Here is a 15,842-nt window from a genome sequence, read left to right as displayed (position 1 = left end):
TTTCTCCTCTTGCCTCAATCTTTCCCAGCATCAGGGTATTTTCCAATGAGTTGGCTCTTCACCAAAGTATTGGAGCTTCTCACCTTATCTAAACTTAAATGAGAGAAGTATACTGTAGCTGTTTAGGGAAACCTGTAGGATTAAAATTTACTCCTCTCCGAATAACAATAGCAAGGGAGAAGGAAAAGAGAGATAAAGAGGGAGGATTTAACTGCAGGTCCTTGAACCAAAATCTCTGCTCAAATCTCTAGTCCTTTTCCAATAATAAAGCATTTAGTGATAAGAAAAACACAATTTCCTGAGCACTTCCTGCAGGAAAATGCCTTTAGACCCCAAGGTGAAAATAGAGCTCATAGCTTGACACTATTAATTTACAAGAAATGGAGGCAGAGGGAGTTATTATTACATTGTCTCAGGTGAAGAGTTAACAAGTAGCATCAAGATTTAAACCAAGGCTATCCTGTCCTGTGGGGTCTTGAATACTCAGACTTCTCATGCATCAGAGACTCAGAAAGCTAGCAGGAGTTGGTTTAAAGATTAAAAAAATTTATTTTTGGTGACTGCAGATGCTGGTAAGATAAACTTTTAGCAAGGAAGCCACCAGGTTCAAATCCTCACATATGTGAAGAAATGGTCTAAGTCCTATCACCTCCAAGAGTCTAATTAAATTCTCAGAATGCTCTGCATAAGGATGGGAGAGTGAATGAGAAAAGGGAAGAGAATATGGGAGGGGAAGTATGGAAAATGAGAAGAAGATAAATAGCTATGGGGAAGGAATGAGTAATTGAATTCCTTTATAAGTTTAATCATGTATTGCTATTAATCTCTGACCTTGTCTTAATGAGAAAGGCAACCTTGGAATGTTCAGAAATGTAATTTATTAATGGAACAGCTTTTACTCAATTATGTATTGATGTTGTGAGTTGCAGGGCTTCCCAGGTGGTGCTAATGATAAAGAACCCGCCTGCCAATGCAGGAGGCATAAAAGACACGGGCTTGATCCCTGGGTTGGGAAGATCTCCTGGAGGAGAGCATGGCAACCCACTCCAGTACTTTTGCCTCAAGAATCCCGTGCACAGAGGAGCCTTGGCAGGCTACAGTCCATAGGGTCACAAAGAGTGGGACATAACTGAAGCAACTTATCATGCACACATGTTGTGAATTGCATGGGATATACTTACAACAAAAAAGTATTTATCTGAAATCCAAATTTTAAGCTAGGCATCCTATATCTTTATTTGCTGGGTCTGGCAACTCTACTTGGTTAGCCTGAATGGTATTCACCACACTCTTAACTCTCCATTTCCAGCCACATTCACTGATCTCTTTCTTCCTTAAAACCTACTCAGAGATGCCACCCAATGGTTGTTTCTGGGGCCTCCATGGCTACACCAAGTTCTGTGCCCAGAGTGAGGCCCCTGGTGCTTCTCCAACAGCCAAACTCTCCTTTGCCTTGCTGCCAGTCACATGTTTGTTTTTACCCATGGACATCAGCTGAGCTTTTTGTGCCTCAACGTGTATTTTTAAAAAAATAATTAATCAGTGGCTGTGCTGGGTCTTCCTTGCTGTGCTTTCTCTAGTTGCACCGAATGGGGACTACTCTCTAGTTGCAGTGTGAGGTCTTCTCATTACGGTGGCTTCTCTTGTTGCAGAGCACAGGCTCTAGGCACTCGGGCTTCAGTAGTTGTGGTGCACAGGCTTAGTTGCTCTGAGGCATGTGGGATCTTCCCAGACCATGGATCCAACCCCGTGTCCCCTGCATTGGCAGGCAGATTCTTAACAGCTTGGGGGAAATCCTCAACACATATCACTAAAAGAGCTTCTTTACCTGGTAGAGTGACCCCTTTGCCAGAACACTCAGAAACTAGTTCACAGTCCATGGCCACACAGGTCCTCGTTCCTTGACTCTGACCCTTGGCCCCAGTGGCCAACATAGTTCAAGTCAGGCAAACGGTGCCAACCAGACCTGACTCTCACCCCGTCAGCTGTGCTCAGATGTGTAAATGAGCTCTGTGACTTCTCTGCCTCTTCCCTTTTCCCCAGCTGCTGTCTCACACCATCCATATTCCTTCTGAATCTTCCTTCTGAATCTGCAGGGTAGATATAAAACTAACTTAGCAACTTTAAGATTGCGATGGTTTAAAACAACTTTTGTTCAGTCACTAAGTCATGCATGACTCTTTGTGACGCCATGAACTGCAACATGCCAGGGTTCCCTGTCTTTCACTATCTCTTGGAGTTTGCTCAAACTCATGTCCATTGAGTCAGTGATGCCATCCAACCATCTCATTCTCTATCACCCCTCTTCTCCTCCTGCTGTCAATCTTTCCTAGCATCAAGGTCTTTTCCAAAAGAGTCAGCTCTTTGCATCAGGTGGTAAAAGTATTGGAGCTTCATCTTCAGCATCAGTCCTTCCAATGGATATTCAGGGTTGATCTCCTTTAGGACTGACTGTCCCTTACTGTCCAAGGGACTCACGAGAGTCTTCTCCAGTACCACAGTTCAAAAGCATCAATTTTTCAGTGCTCAGCTTTCTTTTTGGTCCAACTCTCACATCTATACATGATTACTGAAAAAACCATAGCTTTGACTATATGGACATTTGTTGGCAAATTGATGTCTCTACTTTTTAACATGCTGTCTAGGTTTTTCATAGCTTTTCTTCCAAGGAGCAAGCCTTGCTTGTTTGATTATTACTGAATTGAAATCTTAGGACAAAACAGCTAGGCTAGCTTGAAAGTGAAAGTGAAGTCACTCAGTCATGTCTGACTCTTTGCGACCCCATGGATGGTAACCTACCAGGCTCCGCAGTCCGTGGGATTTTCGAGATAAGAATACTGGAGTGAGCTGCCATTTCCTTCTCCAGGGGATCTATCTTAGGTGTTATGTAATAAATACATCTTGTGAGTGGCTATGTAAGAACTGTTACTATGTTAACTTATCTCTTATGGAGAGAAGAAATGTGGCCTTTGCAATATGATTATCATCATCAAAGATTCTGAGATGTGGATATACCACTGCCCATGGGGTTATACAAACCTAGAGTATATTCGAGAATTTACCCATTTGGTCAAGGTCACCTGTGCTCACTGGAGGAGCCAGCTGGGTGGCAAATGAATGGACACGATGATCCCTACCATCCTGAATGAACTCTATCCCCCTTAGTTCATAGCTGTCTGACCTGTGACAGTGCTGTTTGACCTGATAGCAGAAGAATTTATAGAGGTAGTTGTGCCCTCTCATCACGTATTTGAGATGACAGCACATTTACTCAATCTGCCACTTCAAGAGGAGCAGAGTGACTTTCTTCTAAGACTCCAGCCAGTAAATCTGGTTTTCTGGTTTATGATTCTATGTGCATATCACTGACCTGCAATCAGAATTATTGTTAATTTTTTAACTGATGCTAAGAAACGGGTCCTGAGTTGTGCTTTGTGTGACCAACAGTTGTCTCTGCTCACCTGAGACCCACGGCCCCCAGTGTGCATCCAAATATGATGACTGTGAGGGGGGTTCCAAGGCGCGCTGCGTGCACGGCATCTGCGAGGATCTGGTCCGAGTGAAGGCTGGAGAGGTGGGTCCCTTGCAGAGTGGGCCCCCTCGGGGATGGAGGGGGTAGGCTGGTTATTAGTTCCTCATTCTCTGTAGCTGTGTGTATACACACAGGACCCTGTGGGGCTGCAGAGGGGAGTCACGTCCTGCCCTTCAGCTGGGCTCAGATGAGGAAGGTGATGAGGGTTGTCCATAAGAAAGCAGAAAACGACTCCAGAGGCTGATTTCATTAAATTACTCATGTTTTTATTATTTGCCCATGACTCTCGCTGTGAGACATGATCTTCTCTTGGCCTTGTGAGTTTTAACAATGACAAGATATGGAAACACAAAAGTCCTGCCCTTGTTTGTGACATTCACTTTTAAGGAGCCTGCATTTGTCCTGGCCCCAGAGCCCCTTTGAGCCCACTTGTCTAAGTATCCCTTGTGCTGACCTTAATTCCTGGCCCAGAGGTCCTCCAGCCCTGGCCCAGTTGGCCCTCCTTGAGACCTTCAGGTATTTATTTTTACTTGTTGTTGTTGTTGTTTTTTCCCTGCCTATGTGATGGAAAATGGTTCCCTTCCAGCCATGGTGGGAGGGTAGTGTGTGTGTGACCTTCAAAAAGGAAAAAACAGAATTGATTTTCCAAGGTCTGTGACTACATGGATGTTTTTCCCTCTAAAAGCAGGCTGAGCTGATTGACTTTAATTATATTGACTTACAGCTCTTGATTGTTGTTGCTTTTTTCCAGGCATCTTTGGGGGCAAATTATAGGTTTCCCTTACTCTGAAATAAAGCCGTTTCTCTTTTTGCATGGTCTGGTCTAAATGCTTAATCATGTGGGAAGAAAAGAGAAGCCACTCAGTTGGTCTCATGGAAATGCACATTAGAAGAGGAATCAGTTGCAGGCTCAGTGAGATTTTTCAAAGGCTTTTCTTGCTCATCCTCCTTACTGCCTGCTTTCACACCTTTGTCGCTCCTACAGCCTGAGTACAGCTGCATCTGTGATGCTGGGTGGAAGGCCCCGTCGAACAGCACGGCCTGTACGCTGGATGTAGATGAGTGCAACCTCTGGCCTGCACCTTGCTCAGAACTTGTGCGGTGTTTCAACACCCCGGGATCCTTCTACTGTGGGGCCTGCCCCACAGGTATGTGGGTGTGTCCCCTCCTGGGCTCAGGTGCCAGGCTCCCCATGCCAGTCAAGCAAGATGGCAGGAGCAATTTCCTTTCACTGTCGAGGAATAAGAAAGCTGTTTTCAGGATGCTTTCCAATCCAGTTTCATGTCCTATTTCACTATATCCCAGTTCAGACCATCTAACTGCTATAGCAGTTTAATGAAAGAAATGGGTGGTTTGTCCCAAAGGGTGGTAAAGTTAAATGGCACAGCCAGGATTAGCTGTAGAGTTTGGGAGGTCAGTCATTTTATTGCTGTGGCCATGATCTTGATTAAATTTGAGATCAAAAGACACGTGCTCTGGTCCCACCTTTCATACAAGCCAGCTGTTTGTAAACTTGGGCAAATTGTTTCATCTCTGAGTGTGTTCACTAGTGAGGGTAAGGGAGCTAGAGAAGGCGAGGTTCAGAAAAAGAACGAGACTGGCACTTTACAGGAACAGATCACCTTTAATGAGGCGAGAAGGGGCAGCAGTCAGATTAGTGAGCTGCTGCCCTAACCCAAGAAAACAGTAAGTATATATAGGCATATATGTGGAAATCTACTGTCTTAAGGGGGCCTGTTCTTCTCCAAGGTTGTTTAGAGTGTTTCTCTTAAATGGCTGGGGCAGGGAATTCTGGAGATTGGCCAGAGGCTGGGACCCGTTGGGAGCTGGGCGTAATCAACCTTAATGTCCATTTTTTTTTCTTTAGGTGAGAGAGTTCTTTGTTTTGCATAGAATGGTGGGGAGGACCCGGAGGGGAGTTTTAACTCCAGGCTATTTTGAGCCCAGTAACTTTCCTTCAACTAGAGTCTAGTCGGAGAAGGCAATGGCACCCCACTCCAGTACTCTTGCCTGGAAAATCCCATGGACGGAGGAGCCTGGTAGGCTGCAGTCCATGAGGTCGCTAAGAGTCGGACACGACTGAGCGACTTCACTTTGACTTTTCACTTCATGCATTGGAGAAGGAAATGGCAACCCACTCTAGTATTCTTGCCTGGAGAATCCCAGGGACAGGGGAGCCTGGTGGGCTGCCATCTATGGGGTCACACAGAGTCGGACACGACTGAAGCGACTTAGCAGCAGCAGCAGCAGAGTCTAGTGGTCCTCACCTGGGTGTTATCATCGGAAAACCCTGTGTCTCTCTCCTCTTCTACCTTTTCCTTCATTTATACAGACACACAGACCAATATGCAGGTTTTAAGAAAAATTGTTTCCCCAAACTGTGATCATAGCTCTGCATAACATTTCTAAAATTCGATATTTCCATTAAAATATATATGGGAAAATCCTTCAGTGTGTGCACATATTACTAAAAATAGCTTTTAGCATCCATTGGTATAGATGAGTCATAGTATATTCAGTATATGTGACTGTGGACCATTAAGAGTTTTTTTTTCCCCATTAAACAATGCTGTGGTAGACTTACCTGCATCTTTATGAATGATAAACTGACAGATAAAACCTGATGACAATTTTATCATTGTAGAGTGAGTTTTCAGAAGTGGAATTGTTAGTCAAAAGTTATGTATTTTAAAATCTTTAATGAACACGGCTAGATCTGTTTTCAAATAGGTTTAATTAATCTAACTTCTGACTCTTAATAGCATATAAGACTACCAGATGTGCCCACCTATCTGCCGGAATTTGATTATAAGTATTTAAATCAGCTTTTGCCAATCTGAAAGGGAGAACATATACCATTTTAACCTATGTTTCTTTACATAGTTAAGCAGGTTTTTACGTGTTTTTAACTAATTTTTCAAACCTTCTGTTTTTCTAGGCTGGCAAGGAAATGGATACATTTGCGAAGATATCAATGAATGCGAGATAAACAATGGCGGCTGTTCTGTGGCTCCTCTTGTGGAGTGTATAAATACGCATGGATCTTACCACTGTCATTCATGTCCACCAGGTGCTACACCAAATTTCCTGATACCGTTACAGACACAACATGCATTTAAAATAGGATCTTGTGTTCCATTGTAAATATGACTTATATCTAAGGAAGCGAGCTGAGTAGTGCAAAAAGTTTGACTTCTGGATCCAGGATATATTAGAATGTGTTATAGGAAAGAAAGAAAAGTTACTTTGTATATCAATGGAAAATAATAAGCCTTTACCAACTGTGGGATGGCCTCTTGAAATAATGAAGAACTTGACAGGTTTTGTCTGTGGATCACAGATGTATTGTTCCCACAGTTTATTAATATAATGGATTCTTGAGATGTTTTCCATATAAAGTTTACTAAATACCAGACCTAATGATAGGCATATCATACACATGCATTTCCTTTCTCTTCCAGAAAGAAGTCATGACTTCTATTTTCTAATCTAAATTGAGTTACTATCTAAGAAGTTCAGGGAGTTCTAAGGGGCAAACTGAAACCCTGTATGTTTTATTAACATGAAACAGCAGTACTTTGGACTTTTCAAATAATTCAGCTCAAAGCTTTGAAGTCACTGTGATTGAAAAATGTCACTTCCTTAGAGTCAGCACTTTCTAAGTCTCTCCATAGTTTTCATATCTTTTAATTTTTATTTTTGTCATTAGAAACAACCCTGAACATTGTTTCCAAAATTAGGTGCCTAATTCTTGTCCATTTTCTTAACTGTGTAATTTTATTTATGACATATTTTATTTACATTTTCTGTTTTGATGATGGAAGATCTCTGGTTGGTCTGGGTCTTGATATTTGATTCTCAGATAGGGATTCTTCTTCTTGCATGTTGCTGACATTGTTTTTCACTTGCCTGCTCTTGCTGTGCTCAGGGTATCAGGGCGATGGGAGAGTCTGCACGCTCATAGACCGCTGCTCGGTCAATAATGGAGGCTGCCACCCACAGGCGTCATGCTCCTTGGCTCTAGGTAATGACTCATCTCTCCCTCTGGTTTGGGGTATTTTAGGATAACCTTCTAAAGCAAATCAACCTTTTAAAATCAAAATCCTCTATTTCCAAAATTCTTACTTTGGTCTTCAAACCAAATATCAATCCATGTTATAAAACTGTACAATTGGATTTTTTATGATCTGCTCTAGTTTTTGCAAATTTTCCCCAAGATAATTAAGCCAGCAGATAGATGCATGACTGTATTCTAGCAGCAAGGAGAAGAGGAGAAAGGAAGAACATGTCAGTTGTCTCTAAGGACTCTCCTTTCTGGGCCTTTGGCCTGACTGAGTGAGGTGGCTAAGTGTGGCTGCAAGGAAGGTTGGGAAATATAGTCTTTATTCCAGGTGCCCACACCCTCAGTTAAAGAGTTCCTAAAAAGTAAATAAATAAATAAAGAGTTCCCTACTAAGAAAGGAAAAAAATGGATCCAGGGCAAAAACCTTCAGGGTCTGCAGTGTTGCATAAAAGCTTCACCTACTAAAACTTTAAAAATACATGCATATTACTAAACTTTTTTTTCAAGAATAAATAATTTATTTGCTTATTAGCAGTCTGTACAAATATACATTTACCCCACCCTTGACAATAACGGGTACTACAGTGAGTTTTCATTTTCATCAATTTTATAGGCAAAAATTGCCTTCTCATTATTTTAATTTTGACTAAGTCAAAAAACTTTGATTAGTACTAATTAAATAATGAAAAATTTCATATATTTCCTCGCCATTTAATTTTTTTAAGGTCCTTTGTTCATCTGCTATCTTACTGATCTGTGAAATTTCATTTTGTACTATGAGGATATTATCTCATTGTTTTATATTTTATATATATTTTTCTTGGCGTGTGGTTTTTATTTTAATTTTATGGTAGTGTTTTCTATTTAGAAGTTTAAAATTTTTATGTGGTCAATAAGGTAAATCTTTCATTTTAGCATTTCTCCTCTTAGAATTTGGCCTTCCCTACCAAAGTCTTTGAAAGTCAAGTATTGACACATGGTTCTTTTTATTTTCATTTATTTTTAATATTAAAATATTTGATCTTTTCAGGATTTATTTTTATCTATAGCATCAAGTAAAAATCTAGTTTGATGTTTTTATCCAAATAGGTGTCTCCAACTCCATTTATTGAATTATATATCATATCTCATGCTATTTCAAAACACTGCCTTTATTTTACTAACTTGTCATATATATGCACATGTCACATATATCTCACATATATATGAGAGAATATAAATGCGTATGTATGCACATATTAAATATATATGTATGACTATTTAAGTGTTTGTTAAATGATTAACAGCCTACTGAAGTGGTTAGGAGTTGAATTCTGGAAGATTGCACTTTATTTTTCCCTTGGCTCTACCATGTTCTAGCTATGGGTCTGTGATCAAGGCACTTAATCTCTCTGTGCTTTGTCTTCATCCATAAACAGAGGTTTTATAATAGTATGTATTTCTAGGGCTCAGTATGTGTACAGATACCATCATTGCAGGAATGATCTTTCCTGCTGCCAACCCCTCCTTAATAGGAAACTCCCTTTCCCCTTGCTGGGCCTCACATTTTTTTTTTACAACTCGGGACTATGACATACGGACTGACAGCACCACTGTCAATCTGTAAATGAAGTATTGATAGTGTGTGCTGTCTTTCTTAGTCTTAAGATTAAAAACTAGGGGAGAAAAAGATTGTAAATCTTTTCACCTCACACTTTGTCTGCCCCAGGGTATGCGCAGACGTTGAGGATTCCTAATTTAGACCACAGAGCCTAAGTTTCCTTCCTGGGCCTGAGTGAAGGAGACCTGCACTTACATTTCCATTTCTATTTCCAAACAGGTTCCTTACTTCTTTGCACTTGTCTTCCGGGATATACTGGAAATGGTTATGGGCCAAATGGATGTGTGCAACTCAGTAATATTTGCCTGAGTCGGCCCTGTGTAAATGGACAATGCATTGTGAGTCCTTTGTTCTTCCTAAGGGAACTGAGTGCTGGAGAATAAATTTAGATCCCTTCTGTGCAATATGTTTTCTATGATTTATGAGTTTTAAGGTAATGATTCAAGCTTAAGATAAAGAGTTGTCAATAGCTTTCAGATAAAAGGTAGGTAATGACTTTAGTTCCCAGGAAAAACCAATGAGTTCATTTTTTTCTCTCAGTGATTTACAAAGCAGTAAAACAAAGCCTACAATTTGACCCAAATACATCTAATTTCTTATTCTTTGGAATTAACATTTAAATGAATTAGTAGTTAGGCTCCTGGACGATGCTTGCGGTTCAACACCTTCTCCTTGAAATACATAGCATGCTGTTCTTTATTACTTAGGTTGGGTCATGATTACTGTCTGTCCCTCCATTCTGTGACATGGTGTTTCTTCTTTCCTTAGGAAACAGTCTCTGGTTATGTTTGTAAGTGTGAATCGGGCTGGACCGGTGTCAACTGCACAGAAAACATCAATGAGTGTCTGAGCAACCCCTGTCTGAATGGGGGGACGTGTGTGGACGGCGTTAATGCTTTCAGTTGTGAATGCACACATTTCTGGACTGGATTTCTCTGTCACATTCCCCAGGAAGGTACACTCAGCATCTCTCATACCACAGAGGCTCACAGTTTAGCAGTGTCATCCTTGAGTGAGTCCTGCTGTAGCTTTTCCACTGAACAACCTGCTTTCATGTTCCGCTGCTCAAAGGCTTAGAACTAAGTCTTCCCTTGCAGAAATGGTTGAAATTCACAAGGTAAGATAAGGTGAATTCAACTTCAGCCATGCACATCTTTTCATAAAAGAAAACATTAATATTTTCCATTTTCATAATGTCCCTTTTGAAAGCAGAATATACTAAGTTATTGTAGTTTTCTAAAGGAGAGTCTCCTCTATAGCAGCCATTTCATTTCCCTGGAATATTACAGATACTCATGTCACTCTCCTGTTCTAGAGTATACAGTGGCTCCCTTTTGCCTGTTAAATAAAGATCAGGGCTAGGGTTTTTGTTTGTTTGTTTGTTTTGTTTGCTTTTTAAATTTAAAATAAAAAAAAGTCTTTAGCATACTGAGGAATACAAGAGGAGTATATGTGAAAAATATCTATGTATATATTCTTATAAATATATAAAAGAGCTTTTGCCCTCAAGGAGTTTAGTTGTGGAATAAAGACATTTAAAATTAAAATGATATAAAAGAGTAAATTATAGCACAAAGAAGACAACCTTTGGATTCTGCATTTCTGGGTTTTTCAGATTCTCCATTTAGTAGCCACAGTCTCAAGGAAGTAGCTTAATTTCTGAACTTCAGTTTTTCTTATTTATAAAATGGAGAAAACCATGTATACCTCCAAATACCAAATGAAGGTACTGAAGGTTACTAGATAACATGCAAATCATCTAGTGAAATGAGAGTTACTATTACACTGCGAATGAACCTGGGAGACTTTTTCAATCATCCTCTACAATCAAGCCTCACCCTAACCATCTAACCTTTTCTTCACTAGTTCCCTAAAAATATGCCCTTTCAAGCCAGACAGCTTTCCTTATCTCCTGATGCCGTGTGCCACCACATTTCTGCTGTGTTCCTTTATTTGGAAAATTTCCCTTCCCAAACCTCTCCAAAATCCTTCATTGCTTCCCATCAGAATGTATCTGTCCCCAAGGAAGGCTTCGTATTCAGCCTTCTCCATAAAACTCTTCTGACTGCTCCTCCTGTCCCTCATTCCTCCTGATTTTGAATCAGCACATCTACTGAGGCTTTATTGTGTGTTTAGGACTCTAGTAGACCCTGTGGAAAAATAAGGAAACAGAAAATAAAATAATCTCCACCTACTTTCAGCTCTTCTTCCAGTTGAGGACACAAGGTTGATATGGCAGAGGGGAGACAAGAATTAAAGATACGAATTAAATTGTGTGGGGTCAGGTGTCACAGACGCAGAGGGAATAAGGGCCAGAGGAAACACTGAGAGGCAGGGAAACTCAGGTGGAGATGAGGACACGTAAGCTGGACTCTGAGCACAAGGTGGGAATTGAGTAGATGCTGAAGGAAGAAGGAGACCGATGAGAAGAAAGAATGGCAGGCTTTTGTCTCCAACATGAATTACTCAGACTCTCTAAAGGCTTCAGGGGCAGAGTGGGAGTTGCTTGGCCTCTTCCTTCCCAGAGTCTCTGTAAAGCACAGTTAACTTCTTTTCCTCTGCAGTGTGTGGAGAGTCCCTCTCGGGGATGAATGGGAGCTTCAGCTTTGTGAGCCCTGATGTTGCTTATGCTCATGACATTAACTGCTTCTGGGTTATCCACACTGAAGAGGGAAAGGTAAATACAGCACCTCCCAGCCGCACTGTGTTTCATTTTTATGTATGAATACGTACTACATTTATATATTACACTATTTTACATATAATGATAATTCAACTATCATATATTGAGGACCTTGGGCAAGCTCCGGGAGATGGTAAGGGACAGGGAAGCCTGGCATGCTTCAGTCCTGGGGGTCACAAAGAGCTGGACACGACTTGGCAACTGAACAACTACAAAATGTTGAGGACTTTCTAAGTATCAGGCTTTGGGCTAAGTATTTTGTATACCTTTCTCGAAAACTTTTAACACTAACTCTTTTAATTGCAGTATTGGTATCCTCATTTGTGTAGATGAAATAATGGAAACTATGAGAAGCTAAGTAATTGGGAAAGCTTCCATTCATCCCCGAGAGGGACTCTCCACACACTGCAGAGGAAACAAAGTTGAACTGTGCACTTTGCAGTGTTTTTGAAAACACTCTTTATCTGGTAATTGGACTAGTTGGATTTTAAAGCCAAGTTTGTCTTTCAAAGCCTGTGCTTTGTCCAGTACAGACACTTCTTTACATGGGTTGGCTGACGGAAAGTCAGCCATTTGTAAAGTCATATTGTTACCAAACTGGTAGTGATCATTCAATGTTAGGTTGATCATTATGCCAAAATGGGGACTGCTGTTAAGATGGTTTCCTTATCTGACAGCACACTCTCCAGGTGTGCTATGTTCATTGCTTTACATATGTTTAATTATTGCGTTTTAACTCCCATCACCTCATTTACCCTTGAGCAGCTGAGACGTCTGTCCAGGGGTGTGAGGTCTTTAAGTGGCCTGCAGGGACCTGAACCCAGGGTGTTTGACTCCAGTGACTGGACTTCTGGGCAAATGGTCTTCAAATTAAGATCCTAGCCCAAGGTTTTTAGTGCTTTTATCTCCAGCATTACTCAGACTTTTCCAAATATTTACTTCTCAACCAACTCATGGACTCATTAAATTAAAGTTGCATATCTGACTAGCTAAGGCTTTCCCTTGAAATACTATTAACTTTTCCCAGCAAACTAATGTTGCAGAGGTCATTGTCAAGGTTAGAAATATTTTTTCCCTTGAGCAAGGATTCTTTGGGGTCTGGTGATCCCACAATAGAGTAAACTCCAAAGTTGATCTCCCATTGGGTATGTTATGTGAATTTCCTTCCTTCCATTTAGTTTTCATGAATTCTGTTTCCTGACATTGAAAACATGTTTCTTTCAAGAAAAAAATCATTTTGTGAAAAACTTTTAATGCTTTTCTTGTGAGCTTGTAAAAAAATTTTATGCTGTTTTTCTTGAGTATTGTGAATTTTCTTATCCCCATCACAGTTTACATAATACAGTTTATATAATATTGAAATAAGGATACTTCAATTTATAAACATTTATTTGATTTTCATTGAAATTGCTTCAAGGACAAAAATGATGTAATGTTGGGTAAGAGATATTAAAAGTACCCTAGCATAGCATTTCAAAAACATCCTGATTCCCTTTTTCACGAGCTGAATGCTGTGGTGGTTTTAGATCATAAATTAGATTCTTTCAACAACCACCTCTGATAGTTTGGCTGTTTCAGATGAGGTTGTCGGCACAAAATCTTTTATGTTTCTTTAGTCATATTACTATATTCAAGTCTGCGCAGTCTAACATTTTAACTTGGAGACATATTTATATGTTTATTCTCACCTGCTTGCATACTCAGAACTCTTCATAGTACCTTTCCCTGATGTCTGCTCTTGATATTTCTCATCCCTTAATGACATCCAAACACCAAAGATGAATACCCGTTATACAGGCCTACACCCTAAGCCATCCATCCAGGCTGGGTATCAGCTGAGAGGTTCAGAGACCCCTAATAGCTGAGAAAATAAGAGAAGTGAAAGGCAAAGGAGAAAAGGAAAGATATACCCATCTGAATGCAGAGTTCCGAAGAATAGCAAGAAGAGATAAGAAATCCTTCCTAAGTGCTCAATGCAAAGAAATAGAGGAAAACAATAGAATGGGAAAGACTAGAGGTCTCTTCAAGAAAATTAGAGATACCAAGGGAACATTTCATGCAAAGATGGGAACAATAAAGGACAGAAGAAGTATGGACCTAACAGAAGCAGAAGATATTAAGAAGACGTGGCAAGAATACACAGAAGAACTGTACAAAAACGATATTAATGATGCAGATTAAACACAATGGTTATCACAATGGTAAACCACAATGGTGTGATTGCTCATCTAGAGCTAGACATCTTAGAGTGCGAAGTCAAGTAGGCCTTAGGAAGCATCACTGTGAACAAAGCTAGTGGAGGTGATGGAATTCCAGTTGAGCTATTTCAAACCCTAAAATGATGCTGTTAAAATGCTGCACTCAATATGCCAGCAAATTTGGAAAACTCAGTAGTGGCCACAGGACAGGAAAAGGTCCATTTTCATTCCAATCCCAAAGAAAGGCAATGCCAAAGAATGTTCAAACTACCACACAATTGCATTCATTTCACATGCTAGCATAGTAATGCTCAAAATTCTCCAAGCTAAGCTTCAATAGTACGTGAACTGTGAACTTCCAGATGTTCAAGCTGGATTTAGAAAAGGTAGAGGAACCAGCGATCAAATTGCCAATGTCCAATCATAGCAAAAAAACAAGAGAATTCCAGAAAAACATCTATTGCTTCCCTGACACACTGAAGCCTTTGATTCACAATAAACTGATATGAGACCACCTTATCTGCCTCCTGAGAGGTCTGTGTGCAGGTCAAGAAGCAACAGTTAGAACCACACATGGAACAGTGAACTGCTTCCAGATTGGGAAAGAAGTACGTCACTGTATATTGTCACCCTGCTTATTTAACTTATATGCAGAGTACATCATGTGAAATGCCAGGCTGGATGAAGCACAAGCTGGAATCAAGATTGGCGGGAGAAATATCAATAACCTCAGATATGCAGATGACATCACCCTTATGGCAGAAAGTGAAGAAGAACTAAAGAGCCTCTTGATAGAGTTGAAAGAGGAGAGTGAAAAAGCTGGTTTAAAAGGCAACATTCCAAAAACTAAGATCATGGCATCCAGTCCCATTACTTCATGGCAAATAGATGGGGAAACAATGGAAACAGTGACAGACTTTCTTTTCTTGGGCCCTAAAATCACTGCAGATGGTGACCGCAGCCATGAAATTAAAAGACGCTTGCTCCTTGGGAGAAAAGCTATGACCAACCTAGACAGCATATTAAAAAGCAGAGATGTTACTTTGCCAACAAATATCCATCTAGTCAAAGCTATGGTTTTTCCAGTAGTCATGTATGGATGTGAGAGTTGAACCATAAAGAAGGCTGACTGCCAGAGAATTGATGCTTTCAAACTGTGATGTTGGAAAAGACTTTGGAAAGTTCCTTGGACTGCATGTAGATCAAACTAGTCAACCCTGAAGGAAATCAACCCTGAATATTCACTGGAAGGACTGATGCTGAAGCTGAAAATCTAATACTTTGGCCACCTGATGCAAAGAGCTGACTCATTAGAAAAGACCCTGATGCTGGGAAAGATTGAAGGCAGGAGGAGAAGGGGACAACAGGATGAGATGGTTGGATGGCATCACTGACTGAATGCACATGAGTTTGAGCAAACTCTGGGAGATGGTGATGGACAGGGAAGCCTGGTGTGCTGCAGTCCATGGGATCTCAAAGAGTCGGACATGACTGAGCAACTGAGCAACAACAAAGGAATCAGCATCCCTGGGGGTCACTGATGAATTATGAGTAGGCTGCAGGCTATTTATTTGTCAGTTAAATTTAATTCAAGGTAGATATTCATATTATATATGTTACTGATTTGGAAGCACTGTTAGCTATACATTTGGAGTGGCTTTGTTTAATGAACTTTACGATTAATGAAATCTAGGTAAATCTATTTCATTAACCCATTGAACAATAACTTAATGGGTGTAACATTTCATTTGCACAAGGTGATTAAG

The 15,842-nt window shown here is 40.4% G+C and overlaps 1 protein-coding gene across 3 annotated transcripts in view; it reads left to right on the top strand.

The window, feature by feature from the left end:
• Window positions 1–15,842, top strand: part of CUBN (cubilin) — a 290,799-nt gene that overhangs the window by 38,086 nt on the left and 236,871 nt on the right. For all 3 annotated transcript variants that reach the window (XM_070800876.1, XM_070800875.1, XM_070800877.1), the window contains exons 7-13: window positions 3,448–3,574; window positions 4,518–4,680; window positions 6,471–6,602; window positions 7,461–7,556; window positions 9,415–9,533; window positions 9,964–10,150; window positions 11,760–11,872. In XM_070800876.1, the coding sequence (XP_070656977.1) occupies window positions 3,448–3,574; window positions 4,518–4,680; window positions 6,471–6,602; window positions 7,461–7,556; window positions 9,415–9,533; window positions 9,964–10,150; window positions 11,760–11,872 (937 nt within the window). The remainder of the gene's footprint in view (window positions 1–3,447; window positions 3,575–4,517; window positions 4,681–6,470; window positions 6,603–7,460; window positions 7,557–9,414; window positions 9,534–9,963; window positions 10,151–11,759; window positions 11,873–15,842) is intronic.

The sequence above is a fragment of the Bos indicus genome, chromosome 13 (genome assembly GCF_029378745.1).
Source record: "Bos indicus isolate NIAB-ARS_2022 breed Sahiwal x Tharparkar chromosome 13, NIAB-ARS_B.indTharparkar_mat_pri_1.0, whole genome shotgun sequence".
Taxonomy (NCBI): domain Eukaryota; kingdom Metazoa; phylum Chordata; class Mammalia; order Artiodactyla; family Bovidae; genus Bos; species Bos indicus.
Note: the sequence above shows the minus strand (reverse complement) of the source record. Positions and strands in the feature narration are given on the sequence as shown.